This window comes from Canis lupus, chromosome 14, assembly GCF_048164855.1.
Source record: "Canis lupus baileyi chromosome 14, mCanLup2.hap1, whole genome shotgun sequence".
Taxonomy (NCBI): domain Eukaryota; kingdom Metazoa; phylum Chordata; class Mammalia; order Carnivora; family Canidae; genus Canis; species Canis lupus.
This window is the reverse complement of record NC_132851.1, coordinates 50,394,538-50,417,529: the sequence shown is the minus strand read 5'-3', so window position 1 is coordinate 50,417,529 and position 22,992 is coordinate 50,394,538. Positions and strand designations below refer to the sequence as shown.

General features: G+C 37.6%; 1 protein-coding gene across 5 annotated transcripts in view; it reads right to left on the bottom strand.

The window, feature by feature from the left end:
- Window positions 1–3,185: 3,185 nt before the first annotated feature.
- Window positions 3,186–22,992, bottom strand: part of CEP135 (centrosomal protein 135) — a 78,223-nt gene continuing 58,416 nt past the window's right edge. For 4 of the 5 annotated variants that reach the window (XM_072775124.1, XM_072775125.1, XM_072775127.1 and 1 more), the window contains exons 22-26: window positions 16,972–17,181; window positions 15,311–15,513; window positions 14,105–14,209; window positions 10,556–10,669; window positions 3,186–4,955 (exon numbers count right to left, since the gene is read on the bottom strand). In XM_072775124.1, coding sequence (XP_072631225.1) covers window positions 10,567–10,669; window positions 14,105–14,209; window positions 15,311–15,513; window positions 16,972–17,181 — 621 coding nt within the window. In that variant the 3' untranslated portion in view covers window positions 3,186–4,955; window positions 10,556–10,566. Of the gene's footprint in view, window positions 4,956–10,555; window positions 10,670–14,104; window positions 14,210–15,310; window positions 15,514–16,575; window positions 16,720–16,971; window positions 17,182–22,992 lie in introns of those variants that run through there. The other variant, XM_072775129.1, reaches the window with a different exon arrangement.

Below are 22,992 nucleotides of genomic sequence, written 5' to 3'. Positions count from 1 at the left end.
TTCCATCCTTCTTCCCCTCCTCCCTCTCTCCCTTTATCTTGTTTTATCCTTCCCTATTAGTGCAATAGACTTTACCAAAATATTTGCTTATCTTTAAGTCACACAGCTCTTGCAGAATCTCCTATACTTATTTCCCTAATTGATTTCTTCCTTGAAAAGTGTTTCAATAGCCAGTTACAATAGTTGCAAAATTCCTTTTAGGATTCTAAAAATAATATGTTCTTGTCTCCAATGTAACTGCTGAGACATTTAATGTTTTAGTCTGTTTAGACTGTTAAAACAATTTGGCATAGACTGGGGTGAGGGCAGTGGCTTATAAACAACTAAAATTTAATCTTCATAGTTCTGGAGGCTGGAAGTTCAAGACAAGGGTGCCAGTATGGTTGGAGTATGGGTTGTACACTGCCAACTTCTGGGTTGTACACTGCCAACTTCTCGTTGTATCCTCACATGGCAGAAAGGGTGAGAGAGCTTTTTGGGATTAGCTTTAAAAGGGGATTAATCCCATTCATGAGGGCTCCACCCCTCATGACTTAATTACCTCTCAAAGACCCTACTTCCTAACATCTGGGGAGCAGGGGTTTCACATAGGAATTTTCACATTCAGTCCATAAGAGATGTAAATTTGATCTTTTTCAGATGAACTGTTTCTTTCTGGGGCTTTTAAAATTTCTTTCCTTCTTTAATATTGTATCTAATGTGGATTTCCCTCTTCTCTCCTACTTGGCTTTTGCTGAGCCCTTTCTTTTTTTTTTTTTTTTTCTTTCTTTTTTTTTTTTTTTTTTTGCTGAGCCCTTTCAATAAGGACCTCAGACTGTATCCTTGGATTTGGTGACATTTATCTCCATTATTTCTTTTTTTTTTTTTTTTTTATCTCCATTATTTCTTAAAATATTTTTGCCTTCCTAATATTTCTCTCTTCTAAGGCTTATTATTACCTAGATGTTGGCACTGCTACACACATCCTCCATAATGCTTTTCTTTTACACTTTCAATCTTTTCTTGATGCCTTCTCAAAGAAGTCCTTAATCTTATCTTCAAGTGCATTTTTCATTTTAAAGCTCTATCTATACCCAATCATTCTCCACAGAAGATAGAAGCAGTATCAAATAAGAACAAAATACAACAAAAAAGTATTAAGTGGAAACATTAGGTGTGAAGAAGGAAATAATACATGGAGGTTCTTGGTATCTTGACAAAAATGGTTTGGAGTAATAGGAATAAAACATGATTGCAATAGTTCAAGAAGTAAAGGTGGGTGTAAAGGGGGGATGAAGTGAGTATAGATAACACCTTTAATTTTATTATTATTATTATTATTATTATTATTATTTGCTCTGAAGGGTACAAAAAATGAAATGGTTGGGTCTGGGAGGGTTTTTTTTTTTTTGTTTTTGTTTTAAGATTTTATTTATTTATTCATGAGAAACAGAGAGGCAGAGACACAGGCAGAGGGAGGAGCAGGCTCCATGCAGGGAGCCCGACGTGGGACTCAATCCTGGGTCTCCAGGATCAGGCCCTGGGCTGAAGGTGGCACTAAACCGCTGAACCACTCGGGCTACCCCTGGGAGGGTTTTTAAATGGGAGATTAAAAATGGGAAGTATGCATGCAAGTGGGAATAAGCCAATAGAGCAAAAATGAATCAGGAATGTGGGGTTAAAGGCAGTGGTAGAAGGGATGAATACTGATCACAACTAGATAAAATAGCTAGAGGTAGAGATGGTTCATGTTATAATAGGATAGGAAGTTATACAGATACGGAGGTCTCCAAATATATTGCTAATAGACAAAGTTTCCTTACTGTTTCCATTTTCTCAACGAAAAAAGAAACAACCTGAGAGCAAGAAAGAGGGAAGACTAAAGGTCTGAATAAAGAGAAGGCATGAAATGCTTGCTGGGGAGAGGTTAAGTGTGAATTGACCGGGAAAATGTGGACAGATCCTCACACAGTGCTGTGGACCCTTGATATTCAGGGCCATAAATTTCAAGCATTAAGAGCATGGTTGTTTTTTTTTTTTTTTTTTTTTTTCTCGAGCCCCATTCAGGTGCTTTGGTGCAGATGCAGTGTTGTTGGATACAAACAAGATCTGAATTTTCAGTTTAGAGGGATAAGAGAATTTAGGGTATATGCAAAGAAAATGATGCCTATGCTAGATAAAGAGGAAAGTGAGGAACTTATAGACAAGGGATAGGTGAGAGAATCAATTGTCTGGAGAGTGAAAGAATTGTTAGGCTAGGCATAAGAGAATGACCTAGAAAGAAAGGTGAGTCACACGCTAGAAGTTGGATTTTTGGAGGTAATGACAAGATCTAGGGCAGTGTTTTCAAACTATAGGTTGAGCCCCATTAATAAGTCATGAAATCAGTTTGGTGGATCAATTTCTAAATTAGTATTTTATATCTGGTGACACAGTAGAATCATCTAGAGAAACTAAAGTTAAAAAAAGATTGGGGGGCACCTGGGTGGCTTAGTTTGAGCATCTGCTTTTGGCTCAGGTCGTGATCCTGGAGTTCTGGGATCGAGTCCTCCATCAGGCTCCCGGCATGGAGTCTGCTTCTCCCTCTGCCTGTGTCTCTGCCTCTCTGTGTGTCTCTCATAAATAAATAAAATTTTCAAAAAAAAAAATAAAATTATCCAGGGGTACCTGGGTGGCTAAGTGGTTGAGCATCTGCCTTTGGCTCAGATGGTGGTCCTGGGATCAAGTCCCTCATTGGGCTCCCCGCAGGGAGCCTACTTCTCCCTCTATGTCTCTGCCTCTCTCTGTGTGTTTCTCATGAATAAATAAAATCTTAAAAAAGAAATTATCTAGGTAACTCTAATGTACAAGCCTGGTCAAAAACTACTGTTCTAAGAAGATTCTGACATAAAAAAGACTGATGATAGAACTAATGGTAGAAAGACAGTAAGTCAGGTGCCAAAATCTTCTAAGAACCGGGGAGAGCCTGTTTATCATTTTGTAGATGGGTTTCAAAGAGAAACTTTGACTTCATTTCTTCTATTTGAACTACCTAGAACTAAATCAAAGTTAGTGAAAAAATAAAAAAAGAAAATAAACTACCTGGAACATAAGCACAGCGATTTCCCCATATCCTACCATGATAAAATTTGATTTGAATTAATTGTACTTAATTTTAGAATTAAGAATATTGCTAAAATTTAAGAAAAAACTATTTGTAAGAAAGAGAAAATAAATTGTAAAGTTTATTGGAAAATCTATGTCAAACATAATTTAAAATTATTTAAAGCAAAAACATCTATAAAAGGTCAGAACATCCAGTATTTTAGGATAAAACTAATTTAGAAAAATTGTAGTAACATGGTTAAGAAAATAACAATTATGGCAAGCTATACATTTTTAAATTATAGAAAACATTAAAAATAAAATATATCTAACAAAATATGTCTTGCTGTTGCTTGGGGGGGAAAGGTGGGGACAGATATTTTTTATTTTATTTACATGTATTTATTAAAAGATTTTCCATATGACATTGCAAATAGTCCCATTTCTCTTGTATTTTGCTATATAATACATGAATTCACACAAAGAAGGCGGAATAAATAAAATTACAAAGATGGTAGAAAAGTAAACCGCATCACACCCAAATACATAGTGAATTATTGCAAAGGGCATAACCTGAACACATAAGGCATACTAGTTTTGGAAAAAGAACAGTGCCCACCCCCAGGTACACACAAACACACACACGCATACTCCACTGTAGTAAACCACAAGAGGAAACAAAACATATAAAAAACTGGTCTTCAACTTTCCTATGTTAGTTCTTAAATTCTTCTTTTCCAATCATAATGAAATCTACTAAGAACAGGATTTTTTTCAAATGTGTATGGTTCAAACACGATTAGTTTTGTATCTGACATTCTATTTTTTACTTCTGTTCTTTTATGGATGTGTGTATATATCTAAATTCCTTAAAATTACAACTTTGAAAATTAGCTGTGAAAAGTTGTAAATTAGCTGTAAAAACATGCCACGGTTCAGAGTTTACATACTATTCTGCAAGACTGATAAATTGTTAACACACAGGTTTAGAAGCAAAAAACTGATAATAATGTATATTGGCATTTTAACAAAATGCTTTACTATATTTACTCCATATACTTTTATACTCTGAATTTTTAAATTAATACAGGGAGGAATTTTATTTACTGAAAAAGTGTCCCAAATTTATTCTATTGCTTATAAAATTCTGAATGCTGCTTGTAGTTTGATTTTGATAGAATTTGTATTATATGAAAAGTCCATGTGATAACCAAAATAATGTAATACTGTATATAATATATAAATGTATCTTTTCCATCACCATTCTTCAAGTTAGCAATAACAATATATGGTAATCATTATTTTATCAAGACCTCTGCTATTGTAAGGATAGACCTGAATATATTACCCTAGATGACAGACAGCAAACTGGTGAATAATTAATTTTACATTTAGAAGAAAAAAGTTAAGTGAGACAGCACAGCATCAAAGTTGATAATCCTATGTGAAGGCATTAAAGATATGGGTTATAAACACAGGCATGAAAACTAAAAACACTTTGAAAACAAGTACTGTAAGAATATTTATATACATGTATCATGGCTCATTATGAAAAAGATTATTAAAGCATAATGTGACTAATACATTATATTAATTCACAGTACAAAAACACACTTTGAGGAGTAATTTAAGTCAGGAATAGTACAAATACAGATAAAACATTAGCACTATTAATACATATTTTGTTTTGTCATATATATAAAAATATACACATAGATATGGCTCTTTTAAACCAATTTTTTTACATAAATATTCATTGATTTAAATAAAAGTTGACAGAGGTAGAATTTGTGTCAATGTTCATGATTTTCAGGAACAAGTACTTCCGAATATTTCACTACTGTTCTGTCCTTTAAAAAATCCATATAGGTAACTCCTTGAAAGCCATCATTCTGAAATAAAGAAGGGACAGGAAAGGTGAGTTAAGAGAAAAATGATAAACAAAATTGCTTAGTACATTCACAAAAAACTGAGATTGTTTTCAGTTTTAATTGAAACTGCAGTCTCCAATAAAGCCTTTGCCCATAATCAAGTTATAGTTAGTAAGTACTGTTCTATACTTAAAAAAGATATTCCCCTGAAACCACCAAAAACACAAAGTATGAGGATTAAATAAATGATAGCTATAGAGTGAAAAGAGATAACACATTAGCTGAGAAAGACCACTCAAAACGAGGAACAATATGATGTTTAGGTTAATATACAAGTACTGTAAATTGTGGTATCTGTGTCTTAAAACAGCATATTAGGGATAATCAAGTATTTTTCCAAATATTTTGACCTTATGTGCTAATTACTCTCCCAATTAAACACACATACACACAAATATGAGAAATTCCACAATGGAAACACTGAGAAAGTAATCTAAGCAAATCCTGGAATATCCATGTGATGAAGAACTGTTAGATAATGAACTTTAAAATGGGACTTTTGAAATTTTAATTTTTATTTTTTTAAATGTATTTATTTATGATAGTCACAGAGAGAGAGAGAGAGAGAGAGGCAGAGACACAGGCAGAGGGAGAAGCAGGCTCCATGCACCGGGAGCCCGATGTGGGACTCGATCCCGGGTCTCCAGGATCGCGCCCTGGGCCAAAGGTAGGCGCCAAACCGCTGCGCCACCCAGGGATCCCGACTTTTGAAATTTTAATGATTGTATTTTATTCTTTTAAGATTTTATTTTATTTATTCATGAGAGATACAGAGAGAGAGAGAGAGGCAGAGACACAGGAGGAGGGAGAAGCAGGCCCATGCAGGGTGCCCAATACGGGATTCGATCCCAGGACTCCAGGATAACGCCCTTGGCCGAGGCAGGTGCTAAGCTGCCGAGCCACCCAGGGATCCCCAAAATTTTAATGATGAGAGTAGATGCCCTCAACAATTTATTAAGGAGAAAACTCCCAAAGAACAAAACAAAAATTAGGATAAAAATTGAGTAGATATAAAATCTATGGGATCCCTGGGTGGCGCAGCGGTTTGGCGCCTGCCTTTGGCCCAGGGCGCGATCCTGGAGACCCGGGATCGAGTCCCACATCGGGCTGCCGGTGCATGGAGCCTGCTTCTCCCTCTGCCTATGTCTCTGCCTCTCTCTCTCTCTCTGTGACTATCATAAATAAATAAAAATTAAAAAAAAAAATTAAAAAAAAAATCTATGAAAATTACATATGTAGGTCTATGAATGTGTGTATATTTATTACACATTGAATACAAGAAGGAAGTATATACCAAAATGCAAATTGCTAATTTTTCTGGGTTGTAGGATTAAAAGTGATTTTCATTTGTACACCCATTTTCTTTTTTTTTAAGATTTTTTTATTTATTTATGAGAGACAGAGAGAGAGAGAGACAGAGAGAAAGGCAGAGACACACGCAGAGGGAGAAGCAGGCTCCACGCAAGGAGCCCGACATGGGACTCGATCCCGGGTCTCCAGGATCAGGCCCTGGGCCGAAGGCAGCGCTAAACCACTGAGCCACCCGGGCTTCCCTGTACATCCATTTTCAGCCAAAAGACAGAAGCAACTCAAGTATCTATCAACTCATGAACGGATAAACAAAACGTGGTATATTCATATAATGCAACACTGTTCATTTCAAAAAAGAAGGAAATTCTGACACAAGCTCCAACTTGGATGAACCCTGAAAACATTATAAGTCACAGAAAGGACAAATACAGTATGATTCCAATTATATGAAGTAAACAGAGTAGTCAAATTCGTGGAGACGGAAATTTGTAATGGTGGTTGCCAGGAGCTATGGGGAGGGGAGGATGGAAAGTTAGTGTTTAATGGGTCAAGAGTTTCAGTTGAAGAAGATAAAAAAGTTCTGGAGTTGAACGGTGGACATTATTTTTGCACAATAATGTCAATGCCAGAGAAATGCATACTTAAAAATGGTTAAGAATGATACATTTGATGTTATGTATATTTTATAACAATAAAAAAAATGTAAAATAAAGTGATTTTGGTTTCCTTCTTTATATTTTTGTATTTTATGTTCTCTTCGTGAGGATATATTATTTAAACGCAAGATTACCACATGACCCAGAAACTCTTCCTCTTTAGGTACTTCCAAAAGATTTGAAAAAAGGGACTAAAACAGATACTGTACACAAATGTTCATATTCATATTATTATTCATTATTATTCACAATAGCTAGGAGGTGAAAACAACTCAAGTAATCCATCAACTGATGAGTGGATAAACAAAATATGGCACAAGCACACAAAGAAATATTACTCAATCGCAAAAAAAGAATAAAATTCTAGCACATGCTACAATATAGATGAACCCTGAAAACATTATCCTAAGTGAAACCATTTCAACACAAAAGGACAAATAAGGTATGATTTCACTTTGATAAAAAAACAGAGTAGGGGGATCCCTGGGTGGCGCAGCGGTTTAGCGCCTGCCTTTGGCCCAGGGCGTGATCCTGGATATCCGGGATCGAATCCCACGTCGGGCTCCCGGTGCATGGAGCCTGCTTCTCCCTCTGCCTATGTCTCTGCCTCTCTCTCTCTCTCTGTATGACTATCATAAATAAATAAAAATTATAAAAAAATAAAAGAGTAGGTAAATTCTTTTTTTTTTTTTTTTTTAAAGATTTTATTTGTTCATGAGAGAGACACAGAGAGAGGCAGAGACATAGGCAGAGGGAGAAGCAGGCTCCCTTACAAGGAGCCTGATGTGGGACTCGATCCCCAGACTCCGGGATCATGCCCTGAGCGGAAGGCAGATGCTCAACCGCTGAGCCTCCCAGGTGTCCCAGAATAGACAAATTCATAGAGACAGAAAAGTAGATTAGAGAATTCCAGGGCCATGGGTCCAGCTGTACACTATTGTAAATTTAATGCCACTGAGTGATACACTTTCTTTAAAACAAACCAAAAATTTTTCTAATTCATCATAGCTTTAGAAATCGCTGAAATCCAGTATGTTCTGTATCAGTGGTTCTTAAAGTAGAATCTGGAGACATCTGGGAGTCCTCAAGACCCTTTTGGGGGGTCTATTTACATAACACTGTAGAATTCTTTGGTTTTCACTTTTACTATCTCGTGGATATACAGTGGAGTTTTTCAGCGGCCACATGATGTGAAAGGCCAGGCAGTAAATATTTTAGATTTGTGGGCAACAGGATCTTTGTTACAACTAATTAATTCAGCCACTGGAGAAAAGCAGTCTTAGACAATATGTAAACATGTGTGGCTCTGCTCCAATAAAGTTAAATTTACAAAAACAGGCAGTGGAGTGCGCCTGGCTCACAAACCTTGGCTTACCAATTCTTGATCTAAAATGCAGCTGTGAATCTAGTATGAGAAAATGTATGTCACAACTGTTACATGGCTTTATAACAAGAAGATGACTCATCTTCTTAACCATCTAATCTAATCTAAACCATCTAATCACCCTTAAATTAATACAGCAGCTTTGGAGTTGTGAGGACACAGTGATTGCAACCAGCACTGAGAAGTGGTCCTCAAAGCAAAGGAGGAAAATACACATTCTAATCAAACGAACAAACCCCAAAGCAAAAGCACAGCAAACAGGAATCATTTAAACCTACGTCCTACAAATACTAATAAACCCTGGGGGCATCAGTATGTTAAAGCATAGTACATAAGTAATGTTCATAATGAGGATTCTGGGCATTTGAGGAAATGCTTAACTATCTCCTATATACTTCTATTTAGAAAGGTAAAGAAACACCTATTTTTAAAAAAGACTGACTTTACTATTTCTGTCAGGGAGCTTGCATTTTTCAGTTACCTACCTTTTAAGTCCTGGGTCTCACATACTTCTTTCCCATTCATTCCCTTCTCCAATGAATCAGCACATCCCTCTGGCCCTTCCTCTGTCAAATGTATTCTAGCTCTTTACAACTACTTTGCTGTATCTATTTAAGTTTGAATATCTGCATGTCCAGTGACCCAACAACCTCACTCCTGAGTGAGGAGTATAGCCAAGGAAATACACATGTCAAGTAACCCACAGGTACTAGAATATTCATCATAATTCTATAATAGCCCAAACTGGCAACTACCCAAAGCCCATCAACAATAGAATGAAGAAATGGACTGTGGGAGAGTTCACACAATGTGATACTACACAGCAACAAGACTGAACAGCCTACAAATACACACAACAGTACGAATGAATCTCACAAATACACTGTGGAAGAAGTCAGAAATGTATGATTTCGTGTATTAAATGTCCAAAAACAGGCAAAAGAATTATCTATGTTTTTAATAAACAGGACAGTTACTTCTGGAGTAGTGTTTATGACTAGGAGAAAGCCCAAGAGAGACAGGTTTTGTTTCTTGATATGGGTGTAGATTATACATGGGTATGTTTAGTTTGTGAAAACTCACTGAGCTGTATACTAGGATATGGCACTTTTCTGTATATATATTACTATTTGTTCTCTCTCTCTCTCCTCTTTTTTAAAGATTTTGTTTATTTATTCATGAGAAACAGAGAGAGGCTGAGACACAGGCATAGGGAGAAACAGGCTCCCTGCGGGAAGCTCAATGCAGAACTTTGGGAGCCCAATCCCAGACCCCAGGATTACACCCTGAGCTGAAGACAGATGCTTAACCACTGAGCCATCCAGGTGTCCTTATAATTTGTTTTTTAAAAAACAAATATTGTTATACGGATCCTGAACTTAGTATATTGTTCATTACGTACCTCTTTCTGGTCTCCCTGCCTCTGATTTTTACACTCCCCAATATGGCCCCAATTATAGTTATGACGTTAATCCACCAGGAACAGTTCTTTCATCTTAATCCCTCCTTGATACTCATTCTATACACAGAAGGTTCCCCTTGGCTTATAGAATCAAGACTATGTACAATCTCTAATTTTGCCGCACATTCAGTATATCTTGTATGTCCCACTCTACCTTCCCTGCCTTTTCCCCTCATCATTCCCCAACAATCTGCCATTCCTGTCAGATTGAGTCTACTGTGCCATGTGCATTCCTATTTGTACCTTGAACCTAGCCATTCATCAAATATTACCATGGATTTCTCATATTGTCATTTGGTATTTGATTATGGATGTCTTCTCTTTTTTAAAATGAGATATAATTTACAATACAATGAAATGCATGAACTATTAGTGTTCAGGTCAATGAGTTTTTACAATTGTATATACCCATGTAACCATCACGAAAATACACATTACATTACTTCACAAAGTTCCCCTGACTGCCTCTGTGGGCAATTTTCCTTCCCCCAATGCTGAAACTACTTTCTTAATTTTTGTAACTACAGATTAGTTTTGCCTGTTCTTGGTGTTACATACTTTTTTTTTTTTTTAAGATTTTATTTATTTATTCATGAGAGACACACAGAGAGAGGCAGAGACATAGGCAGAGGGAGAAGCAGGTTCCTTGTAGGGAGCCTGATGTGGGATTCGATCCCAGACCAGAATAACACTCTGAGCCGAAGGCAGACACTCAACCACTGAGTCGCCCAGGGGCCCCCATACATACCTTTCTGATAATTAACAGCTTATATGTTCAGGAGAATGTAAAGGAGACCTCAGAGTAGAGCTAAGGGGTGGTGTGGGAAGACCGTGTCGACGCATCTCTTGGATTGCTCGTTCTCTGTCAGTAAAGATCAAATAAGAGATTATACCAAAAAGCGGAATACAAATATAAGGTGCTGTTACTGTTACTGGTTAATTAACTTCTCAATTAATTAATGAGTTTTTCTACTAAAATTAAATCCTATGTTCTTATATAATTTTTAAGTAGTAAACAAAAGATTTCAATTAAGGTAATACGTATTATAAAAGATTGTTCAAAGCCCCCCTAAATAGAGATTTTCAAAGTTGGCTGATTCCCTCCTCTTCTCCCCTTCCTTTCCTATCTCTTCTTTTTTTTTTTTTTCCAAATCATTATTTTTAATGTCCAATGTTTATAATATGAGGGCCAGGGCTTTCACCCCAACTCAAGTTTATAAATGTCTTTTTAAAAAATTTTTATTTATTTATGATAGTCACACACAGAGAGAGAGAGAGAGGCAGAGACATAGGCAGAGGGAGAAGCAGGCTCCATGCACCGGGAGCCCGACGTGGGATTCCATCCGGGGTCTCCAGGATCGTGCCCTGGGCCAAAGGCAGGTGCTAAACCGCTGTGCCACCCACGGATCCCAGTTTATAAATTTCTGATTGGCTTGTGAGGCCAATAGGGATACTTCTTCTTGTCTAATTTGCTTTCTAGGAAGACACTCATTCAGGTCCTCAATGATCATCTGATCAAATGGAATTATGTTCTTCATCTTCTCCAGCTCTTTTTCATATTCTTCAATCCTGGCCTTTGAGAGAGACAAAAACTCAGCACAGCTTTTCACATCTTCTTTTTCCTCAGCATCCACCTGGACAGTGTATTTATCCTCTGGTACAGGAACCTTCAGGGCATTAAATTTCTTCTCAAAGTCATCTACCAAGCCAGCTTTTGCCACATTGGCCTTGTAGTAAGCCCAGTCGATAGCAGGTGGTTCTCAGGAAGAGTTGCCAACCTGGAGGTAAGCATCTCATTCCAGGATTTCAGGGAGTTGGCAATGGCCTTCTGGTTTCGGGGTATGATCTCCTCAAAAGCGACCCAGTTAATGGTTTTTAGAGCAAGTTTTCGCCCAGCCATCTTGAGATCCTTCACCGACCCCAGTGGCCCACAGTCCACACTCCTATCTCTTCTTGAACATAAATCTAGCCTCTTCCTTCTTCCTGCCTAACAACTCCCAAATGTCAGAAGTGAAGTAACTATTTTTCTCTGTTATGCTCTCCTGCCCTGTGTCTGAGTCAGCACCACAAAGCATGGTGACTGTGTTGCTACCTCTTTTGTGGACTATTCAGAGACTCTGGCCTAGACTTTCTGCCTTATGATCTTTAGTATCCAGGATTTCTACCCCCTTGGGTGTTTCACAAACTTTTTTTCATTATTATCCCCCTAAAGAAACTTTTTTTTTTTTTCCCCTAAAGAAACTTTTAAAGATATTCCTTCTCCCCAAATTACCTACCTCTCCCCATGAAATTTCAGTACATAGATATGCTATTTATGTACTGACGCCCTTTAGAGGGCTATAAATCATTGTAATACCTAAAGTCTTTTTTGCCACTCTTTTCTGCCAAGAACCACTATTGTTCCCTAGGCTGGTGTAAAGATGTGTAAACTAGTTGGATGGTAAGGAAAGAGACATAGTCATGTGAGCCAAGACTTCTTTGGGGAACAGAGCCAAGGGAAAAAGAAGAATTAAGGGGGGGGTCTTATAACCTTAGGCAATAGAGGATTTGATTTAAGGCCCTTGGATTTAAGAGAACTTAAGTCATCATTAAGAAAATGGAAATCATTATGTACGTACAGTTTAGCATATTGAGAAACTAAATCTTCTTAATTATGAGAAATTAGTAACACTGCTTTTATGACACTGATGCATTTCTTCATTTCTCAGGTTTCTTTCTCTTTGAAATCATAAATATTGATTTCTCAGCAAATTTTATCTACACTCCAAATGGCACATCAAAGTTCTGATGCCAATAGATAAGAGAACTCAAAAACTTGACTTGATAAGCAATCTGATGAACAATTTGAGAATGAAATCTCAGGAATGTTGACATCTATGGTATTAACATAGCAAGAAAGCACAATGGAAAGAAAGTAACTGAACAAGTGATTTGCAAACGAGACTTCAATTTTAGCTGTGAAAACAGTTATTTCTGTTTGTAACACTTGGGAGATTCAAGTTTTCAATATAACACAGCAAATGAACTGAAATTATAAGTGAGTGTGAAAATTACTAAGCTATGGGAATATATGTATATAAGAGCATGGGGTTTATTTTATTTTATTTTATTATTTTTTTTTAATTTGTATTTATTTATGATAGTCACAGAGAGAGAGAGAGAGGCAGAGACACAGGCAGAGGGAGAAGCAGGCCCCATGCACCGGGAGCCTGATGTGGGATTTGATCCCGGGTCTCCAGGATCGTGCCCTGGGCCAGAGGCAGGCGCCAAACCGCTGCGCCACCCAGGGATCCCAAGAGCATGGGGTTTAAAATTAGATCTGCCTCTCCTTCATTCTACTCAACTAATTATTATATAAATAAATAGTTTAATTAATTTTAAGTAGGTGTCACATCCATTGTAGAGCACAATGCAGGGCTTGAACTCATGACCCTGAGATGAAGACCTGAATTAAGATCAAGAGTTGGATGCTTAATCAACTGAGCCACCCAGGTGCCCCATTAAATTTGTATTTATTTTTTTAATTAAAGTATAATTAACATACAATGTTAGTTTCAGTTGTACAAAATCTATCTTGATTTTAATTTTGGCTCTACCATTTACTATTTGAGTGACTTTAGTTTCCTCTAATATAAGCATTATAATAATTGATAGAAATAATCAGAAACGTATATGATATCTAGCACATATGTATCAATCGCTCTTATGATCATCATTTTTTTTTTTTAAAGATTTATTTATTTATTTATTCATGAGAGACAGAGAGAGGCAGAGACACAGGCAGAGGGAGAAGCAGGCTCCATGTAGAAGCAGGCTCCCTGTAGGAGCCTGATGTGGGACTTGATCCCGGGGCTCAAGGACCACACCCTGGGCTGAAGGTGGTGCTAAACCACTGAGCCACCTGGGCTGCCCATGATCATCATTTTTGTGATGATCTATATTTGGAGTTTCCTATTGGACCATATTGTTTTGGGCTCTTGTAGAATCCTTACTAGCTTGTTGATTCCTTATCTATATTCTTTGAAATAATGTCCTAATTTTGCCCTAAGCAATGCTATAGAAAACACTGAGACAATACTTGTAACATCATTTACTATAAGGATAGTATCTTCCACAACACTTATTGCCTTTTTATTTTATTTTTTCTTATTGCCTTTTTAGAAAGAAATATCAGAAAAATTTATTTTTGTATGAATGTTAAAAGGAAGCTGGCTATTTTTAAGCCATATTAAATCCTTTCTGAAATAGGATAGGGAATAAATAAAAATGCTGTCCAGTACTAAAATTTTTTTCTTACCGTTCGTATCTTTCAGTTGAAATCTGCCTTTTCAGAACATCATGATCAGTTTGTAATTGTGCCACTTTAGCTCGAAGCATGGTGTTTTCCCGGCCTTGACTAGTTCTTAAAACAAATTTTAAAAATCAAAGAAATAAGTAAAAAATGTGCTATTTTGTAGAGTCAAGTGCTATGGATTTTTGTTTTTGTTATCAATAAATAAAAATGGAGATGATACTTAAGGACAAAAAAAGAGAAGAACATGACTTTTAACACAAATTTTCTTTTTTTTTTTTTTTCAGGAGCTTCTATCACTAAGTTTTCTTATTCATTCATTCATCTTATTTATTTAACAAATATTTTAACTGAGCTTCTGTTATGTGCTGCAATAGTGGACATATAAATTTGAACAAGACATCAATTATAAACATCAAGATGTAAAGTATCTTTGTTGACTCCTTGAGTCCTGCCTCAAACAGAAATATATTTTTTAAAGCATTTTATTTGACAGAGAGAGAGTGCGAGAGAGCGCACGCATGCATAAGCAGGTGGAGTGGCAGAGAGAAAGAGAGAGAGAGAGAGAGGGAGAGAGAGAGAGAGAGAAGCAAGCCCCCCCCCGGAGCAAGGAGCCCAAAGAGGGGCTTGATCCCAGGACCCGGGATCATGACCTAAACTGAAAGTAGATGCTTAACCAATTGAGCCACCTAGGAGCCCAGAAAGAGAAACATTTCAAACTTTTAAAACTGTTCCATTTGTACTATCCACTCTGGATTTCCTCCCCTCTTCCATCAAATATATCCAAACCTGTCCATCTAAAAGACAGTATCATCAATCTCCTAAAAGGTAATTAATCAATACACCCATGAGGGTCATATTACACAGGAAGTCTTTTTCCTAATCCACAGCAAGAGACACGGCTCTCCCCAACCTAAAATGCGCTCTCCTTTGTTGACTCTCTTTATTCCTGAATTTGAGACATTTTTCTAAAGTTCATTCATTTATTCACTTCCATGGGTACTACCTCTGTGGTGGAGATAGACAATCTGCATTTCCAAACACAATGTCCCTTTTGAACTAAACCTCTGAATTCCCCAAAGCAGCCACCACATAAGTAAGATATTTTGGTTTTGAATATCATCTTACACACTCCCATCCTACTCTACCAAAAATTGAAATATTCTTTTTGACAGGCTATTTTCTTTACATAGGTTGATTTATGCCACGTACAATTTGCTTTCTGAAAGGGTTAACTTCTCTTTAAGTAGCTGAATTTCTGTATCCTTCTCGTGGGAAGTCAAATGAGAATGAAATTCTTTATCTCTATTTGTAGCCAACAATGATTCAAGGTTTTTAATTGTAAGTCTCTCACTTGACAGTTGTTTTTTCAACAGTTCTGCTTCTGATTTTACATTTTCTAATTCCGCCATAACCTACAGGGAGAACAAAGGAAAATTACTTCAGTACAATTTCAGACTTACTCTGAAAAATTATTTGCAGAGCTATACACCCATCAGTTGCTTTATGTGGGGTATCAGTTAAAGATTTTGAACCATTTCTTTAAGTGTAAGAAAATCATCTTATTTTCAAAATAATTTTTGCTATTTTTAGTAAGGGCTTATTTGCTATAAGACCCACTCTAGCCCTTAAATAGTTTTCACTCATACTACCTTGTCAAGAGAGGGTCATTAACATAAAATCCTAAGGGATCCCTGGGTGGCGCAGCGGTTTGGCGCCTGCCTTTGGCCCAGGGCGTGGTCCTGAAGACCCGGAATCGAATCCCACGTCGGGCTCCCGGTGCATGGAGCCTGCTTCTCCCTCCCTCTGCCTGTGTCTCTGCCTCTCTCTCTCTCTCTCTCACTGTGTGCCTATCATAAATAAATTAAAAAAAGTTTAAAAAATATTTTAACATAAAATCCTAAAATGTGGTCAATCTTTTTTTTTTTTTTTTTTTTAAATGTGGTCAATCTTATCATTAAGGAAGACTTCTTAACTATTATGTGTACCCTGACTATGCAGTCAAGCCTTCATTGGAGCTTCTTAGTACCTGAAAATAAAGATACTACTATATGGATGAAAATTAAAACACCTGTGTTTGAAAACATGCACTGAGTTGTTTAGATAATGCCTCAGTTTGAGAATGCGAAGTTCTAGCTAACTAGACTTTTAAAATTAAGTAAGATTTAAATGCTTTGGGATTTTAAAAAAGATTTTATTTATTTATTTATTTATTTGAGAAAAGGAGAAAGAGAGAGCACAAGGGGTGGGAGCAGAGGGAGAGGGAGAGGGAAAAGAAAACTCCCTGCGGAACAGGAAGCCAATGTGGGGCTGGATCCCAGGACCTGGAGATCATGACCTAAGCCAAAACAGACACGTAACTGACTGAGCCACCCAGGTGCCCCTAAATGCCTTGGGATTTTAATCAGAAAAACTACTCTATTTAGGAAGCAATGAATTACTCAATCTTTCATTTAAATCTTACCTTCAAACAGAGTAAAAGATGTACTGGGATATGTTCCTACTCTATAATAAGAAGACTCCTATTTTCCTAAATACCCATCTACTCCAAAACAGAGAGCATCTAATTCATCACCATGTTTGCCAGGAAAATCTTGGCAAAGAATCTAGTTGTCAAAATCCTGTAGTCAAAAAAAAAGAAAAAAAAAAATCTGTAGTCAACAGTAACTCTTTTCTTTTTACTTGGGGCTGGATCCCGGGGATCATGACCTGAACCAAAGGCAGATGCTCAATGGACTGAGCCACCCCAGGTGCCCTCAAAAGTAACTCCTTAAAGGGGAACAAATATATTGGGCAGTGTAATGATAAAGTAAAACAATGAGGGTAGGGCTAAATAAAATAATGTGGTATAACAAAATCTTTTAAGTTCTTACCCTCTCAAACTCCAGGTTTTTGGAATTCAGTTGCTGGGTCATAATATCTTTGCCTGAGTCGAGCTTGATGCAAAGTTCTCTAAGAGACGACAAATCATTCAACACTGCTGCTTTTGCATCTTCTTGATGCCTCAGCTCTTCTTCTAATCTAGACATGGCTTTTGCCATTGATGAAATCTGAGATTCATAAGCATGATGTGCATTTATGTGCTGAAAGTAGAAAAAGAAACTGGTAAAAAGTTGAAGTAACACAATAATTTTAAAGGCTTGAATCTATACAGCCACAACCTTACTTTATAAAAATATGAAAGCCAATTTTTGCATATTTTAAGATACTCTCAGGAAGCTGCCTGCTATTTAAAGATGGTTTATTTAATGCTTAACCAAATGAATTGTATATAATTATTAATCACGGTAACTAAGTACCTCATGTATATATTTGGAAGATGCAAAGATGAAAATTATCATTTTAGAGTGAATAAGAGAGGTCTCTGAAGTTAGGTTAAATTTTATCTTTAAATTGTTATAATACCCTTTCAAGAAAAAATAACATATATAGTTCTTTCTCAGTTGTCTTTAATTTTTAAAAAATATTTTATTTATTTATTCATGAGACACACACACACACAGATAGACAGAGAGAGGCAGAGGTAGAAGCAGGCTCCATGCAGGGAGCCTGATGTGGGACTCAATCCCGGGTCTCCAAGATCACATCCTGTGCTGAAGGCGGTGCTAAACCGCTGAGCCACCGGGGCTGCTCTCTTCTGGAAGTTCTTTTTTTTTTTTTTTTTTTTTCTTCTGGAAGTTCTAAGAGAGAATCTATTCCATGCCTTTCCCAACTTCTGGTGGCTGCTAGTAATCCTTAGTGTACTTTGCCTTGTAGACACTTCACTCCAGTCTCTGCCTCTGTCTTCATCTGGTGTTCTTTGTATCTTGTGTACAGATTTCTCTTACAAAGGTCAACAGTCACGAGGTTATGGTCAGCCCTATAGTCCAGTATGACCTCATTTTACCTAGATTATACCTGCAAAAACTCTATTTCCAAATAAGGGCACATTCACAGGTGCTTGGGGGTTAGGATTTCAACATAACTTAAGGCCCATAATTCTATCTACTCTTTAGGTCCCCAAAATTCATGTCCTTCCTTTGTAAAATACATCCACTCCATCCCAACATTCTAGCATCAATTCTAAGTCCAAAATCACATCTAAGCATCATCTAAATTAGATGCAGGCAATACTCTAGATGTGGTCCATCTAGGGGCAAAACTATTCTCCCTCCAGAGATCTGTGACACTAGCAAACAAGTTACTTGCTTACAAAAACAACAGTGAAACAGGTATAGAATAGCCAGGCCTACTATGAAAGGAAAAAAATAGAAGGAATGAAGAAGTTACTAGTCCAGAGTAAGTTTGTAACCAAGCAAGGAAAATTCCATTTGGTTTCAGGGCCTAAGAATAATTATCAGTGCCCCAATGGTCTGTCTTCTGGGCCTGCTAGAGCGGCCCCACCTTCTCACCCTTCAGCTACAGCCCCACCCTCTTGGCCCTCAGTGGCAGTGGCATTGCACTCTGGAACGAAGGAGGGAGTAGCTCCATCCCCGGGCCTGTGGTGGCACCAGCAGCCCCATTTGCTTCTGAGCTGCCCTTTGCAGCCTTGCTGGTCTCTGAGCTACCTTCAGAGCCATTCTTCCCTCTTCTCAAAGGAGAACATATATTTGTAGCCAAGTAACACTCCTAGCCCGTTTTCTGCAGGTAAGATCCCAGATGTTCAACAGCCTTCCTTCATTTCACCTTGTTTCTGTCCCCGTCATTACAAGCTGGCAATCTTTCTACGGGGGTGACTGATCGGCTATATGAGTCACATCCCTAATCTATCTGTTCACGAAGAGGCTGTGGAGCCACACACTTGGCCTGTCTCCAGCGCACACTCAGTAGGCTAAGAAGTTTCCAAATCATCAAGACCTGGTTCCTTTTTTCCCCTCTAAATTTTAAGTCTAGTATACTTAACACACCAGTATTATATTAGTTTCAGATGTACAATATAGTGATTCACAATTCTATACATTACTCAGTACTCATCATGGTAAGTGTACTCCAAATCCCCTTCACCTATTTCACACCTCCCCCCACCTACCTCCCCTCTGGTGATCATTAGTTTCTCTAGAGTTAAGAGTCTGTTTCTCCTTTGTCTCTTTCTTTCTTTGTTCATTTGTTTCTTAAATGATTTGAGTGAAATCATATGGTATTTGTCTTTCTCTGACTTATTTTGCTTAGCATTACACCCCCTAGACCCATCCATGTTATTGTAAAGGCAAGAATGAAAAGATTCATTCTTTTTTATGGCTGAATATTATTTCATTGTGCATATACATATGCACACACATTTTATACATATGTATGTATATAATTTCTTTATTCATCTATTGATGGACACTAGGGCTGCTTCCATACTTTGGCTAATGTAATAATGCTGCAAGAATCAGAGGGCACATGTATCTTTTTGAATTAGTGTTTTGTATTCTTTGGGTAAATACTCAATAGTGGGATTACCAGATCATATGGTAATTCTATTTTTAATTTTTCAAGGACTCTCCAAACTGTTTTCCACAGGGGCTGTACTAATTTACATTCTCACCAATAGTACATGAGGGTTCCTTTTTCTTGGTGTCCTTGCCAACATTGTTTCTTGTGTTTTAGATTTTAGTCATTCTGACAGTTGTGAGGGGATACCTCACTGTGGTTTTAATTTGCATTTCCCTGATGATGAGGGATATTAAACATCTTTTCATATGTCTGCTGGCTGTCTATCTTCTTTGGAAAAATGTTCGTATCTTCTGCCCCACCCCCCCTTTTTGAGAGTGCATGCAAGCAAGCAGGGAGGGGCAGAGAGAATCTTAAGCAGACTCTTTGCTAAGCGCAGAACCTGACGCAGGGCTTGATTTCATGACTCTGAGATCACAACGTAAGTTGAAATCAAGAGTCAGACGCTTAACTGAGCCACCTAAGTGCCCCATTTCTGCCTATTTTTAAATTGGATTGTTTTTTTTTTGGTTGTCATTTGCAAATATCTTCTCTCATCCAGAAGGCTGTCTTTTATTTTTACTTTTTAAAGTGAGCTCTACACTTAAATGTGGGGCTTAAATTAATGACTCCAAGATCAGGAGTCACATGCTCTATTAACTGAACCAGCCAAGTGCCCCTAGTAGGTTGCCTTTTAATTTTGTTGATAGTTTCCTTTGCTGTGCAGAAGGTTTTTACTTTGATGTAGTCCTAGTAGCTTATTTTTGTTTTTGTTCCCCTTGCCTCAGGAGACATACCTAGAAAAATGTTGCTATAGTTGATGTCAGAGAAATTATTGCCTGTGCTCTTTTCTAGGATTTTTGTGGAATCAGGTCCCACATTTATGTCTTTAATTCATTTTTTAAAATGATTTTATTTCTTTTATTTTTTTTTTAATTTTTTTAAAAAATTTTTATTTATTTATGATAGTCACAGAGAGAGAAAGAGAGAGGCAGAGACATAGGCAGAGGGAGAAGCAGGCTCCATGCACCGGAAGCCCGATGTGGGATTCGATCCCGGGTCTCCAGGATCGCGCCCTGGGCCAAAGGCAGGCGCCAAACCGCTGCGCCACCCAGGGATCCCATGATTTTATTTCTATTAGAGAGAGAGAGAGAATGCACAAACAGGAGGAGGGGCAGAAAAAGAGGGAGAAGCAGGATTCCTGCTGAGCAGAGAGCCTGACATGGGGCTTAATTCCAGAACCCTGAGATCATGACCTGAGCCAAAGGCAGATGCTTAACCGACTGAGCCACCTAAGCACGCCTCTTTAATCCATTTCGAGTTTTTTTCTTTAAGATTTTATTTATTTATTCATGAGAGACAGAGAGAGAGAGACAGAGACATAGGCAGAGGGAGAAGCAGGCTCCCTGCAGGGAGCCAGATATGGGACTCAATCCCAAACTCCAGGATCACACCCTGAGGTAAAGGCACATGCTCATCCACTGAGCCAGCCAGGTGTCCCTTGAGTTTATTTTTATGTATGGTGTAAGAAAGTTTCATTCTTTTGCATGTAGCTGTGTAGTTTTCCTGGTTCTATCTGTTGTAGAGACGGTCTTTTCCCCCTGCATATTCTTGCTTCCTATGTGATAGAATAATATGGGTTTATGTCTGCACTCTATTCCGTTCCATTGATCTGTGTGTCTGTTTTTTGTTTCAGTACTATACTGTTTTGATTACTACAGCTTTGCAATATAGCTTGAAATCTGGGGTTGTGGTATCTCCAGGTTTCTTCTTCCTTTTCAAGATTCCTTTGGCGTTTTGGGGTCTTTTGCGGTACCATACAAATTTTAGGATTATTGGGGCACCTGGGTGGCAGAGTTGGTAAAGCATCCGACTCTTGGTTTTGGCTCAAGTTGGGATCTTAAGGTCATGAGATTGAACCCTGTGTATTGGGCTCTGTGCTCAGAGCAGAGTCTGCTTAAGATTTTCACCCTGTCTCCCTCAAATAAGTAAATCTTAAAAAAAATCTAGGGAGGCACCTGGGTGGCTCAGTTGGTTAAGCATCTGCCTTTGGCTCAGGTCATGATCTCGGGGTCCTGGGATTGAGCCCCACGTCAGGCTTCCTAATCAGCAGGGAGTCTGCTTTATCCTCTCTCTCTGCCCCTCCCCCTGCTTGTGCTCTCACTTTCTCTCTCTCAAATAAATAAATAAATAAATAAATAAATAAATAAATAAATAAAATCTTTTAAAAAGTAAAAAGATAAATAAATATTTTTAAAAATGTAGGATTATTTGTTCTAGTTCTATGGAAAATGCTGTTGGTATTTTGGTAAGACCTGGCTCCTTTCTCACTTATTTCTTTTCTTTGTATTTTACTATAAGCAGCAAAAAGAAACCAGGCTACACCTTATACACTTTGCTTAGAAATGTTCTCAGCTAAATATCCAAGTTTATTACTTATTCTGTGTTCTTCTAGGGGCACATTGGTGGCTTAGTCTATTGAGTTTATGACTCTTGATTTTGGCTCAGGTCATGATCTCAGGGTTGTGAGATCAAGCCCCATGTTAAGCTCAGCATGGAGCTTGCTGAAGATTTTCTCTCTTGGGACGCCTGGGTGGCTCAGTGGTTAAGCATCTGCCTTGATCCTGGAGTCCCAGAACTGGGTCCCACATCAGGCTCCCTGCATGGAGCCTGCTTCTCTCTCTGCCTGTGTCTCTCCCATTCTCTGTGTCTCTCATGAATAAAAATAAATAAATAAACAAACAAATAAATAAATATCCAATAACATGTTCCTCAATGGCATCTGAGACCTCACTAGAAGAAACATTAAGATTCCTGGAAAAATTCTGTTAAAAATTTATGTATTTTGTAAATGACAGCAGTTTTGTCTCTAGCTATTTTTTCTAAGCCCTTACTAGGATCCTCTCCAATGTGCATCTTTCTACCAATGAGTTTTTCAAAGCAATCTAGGATTTTTCTATCAAGCACTTAAAATTCTTTCAGCCTTTATTCATTGCCATATTTCAAAGCCACTTTCATATTTTCATTATAGTTTTCCTTAAGGAAAAAAGTATGGCAATTTCTGAAAATGCTAAACTTAAAAATCATCATGATTCAGCAATTCTACTTCCAGGTATATCCTAAAGAACTGAAAGCAAGGACTTGAACAGATTGTATATCCATGTTCATAGCATTATTCCTGGCAGCCAAAGGTGAAAACAAATGAAATGTCCATTGACAGATGAATGGATAAAGAAAATGTGAGGTATATACACAATGGAGTATTACTCAGCCTTAAAAAGAAATGCAATTTGGACACGTTACAACATACATGAACCTTAAGCCTAAGTGAAATAAGCCAGTCACAAAAAGAAAAATATTGTATGATTCCACTTATATGAGGCACAAAAAGTAGTCAAATTCATAGACAAAGAAAGTACGTGGTTGCTAGAGGCTGGGATGGGGTAGGGAGTGAGGAATGGGCAGTTAGTGTAAATGGGTACAGTTTCTTTTTTTTTTTT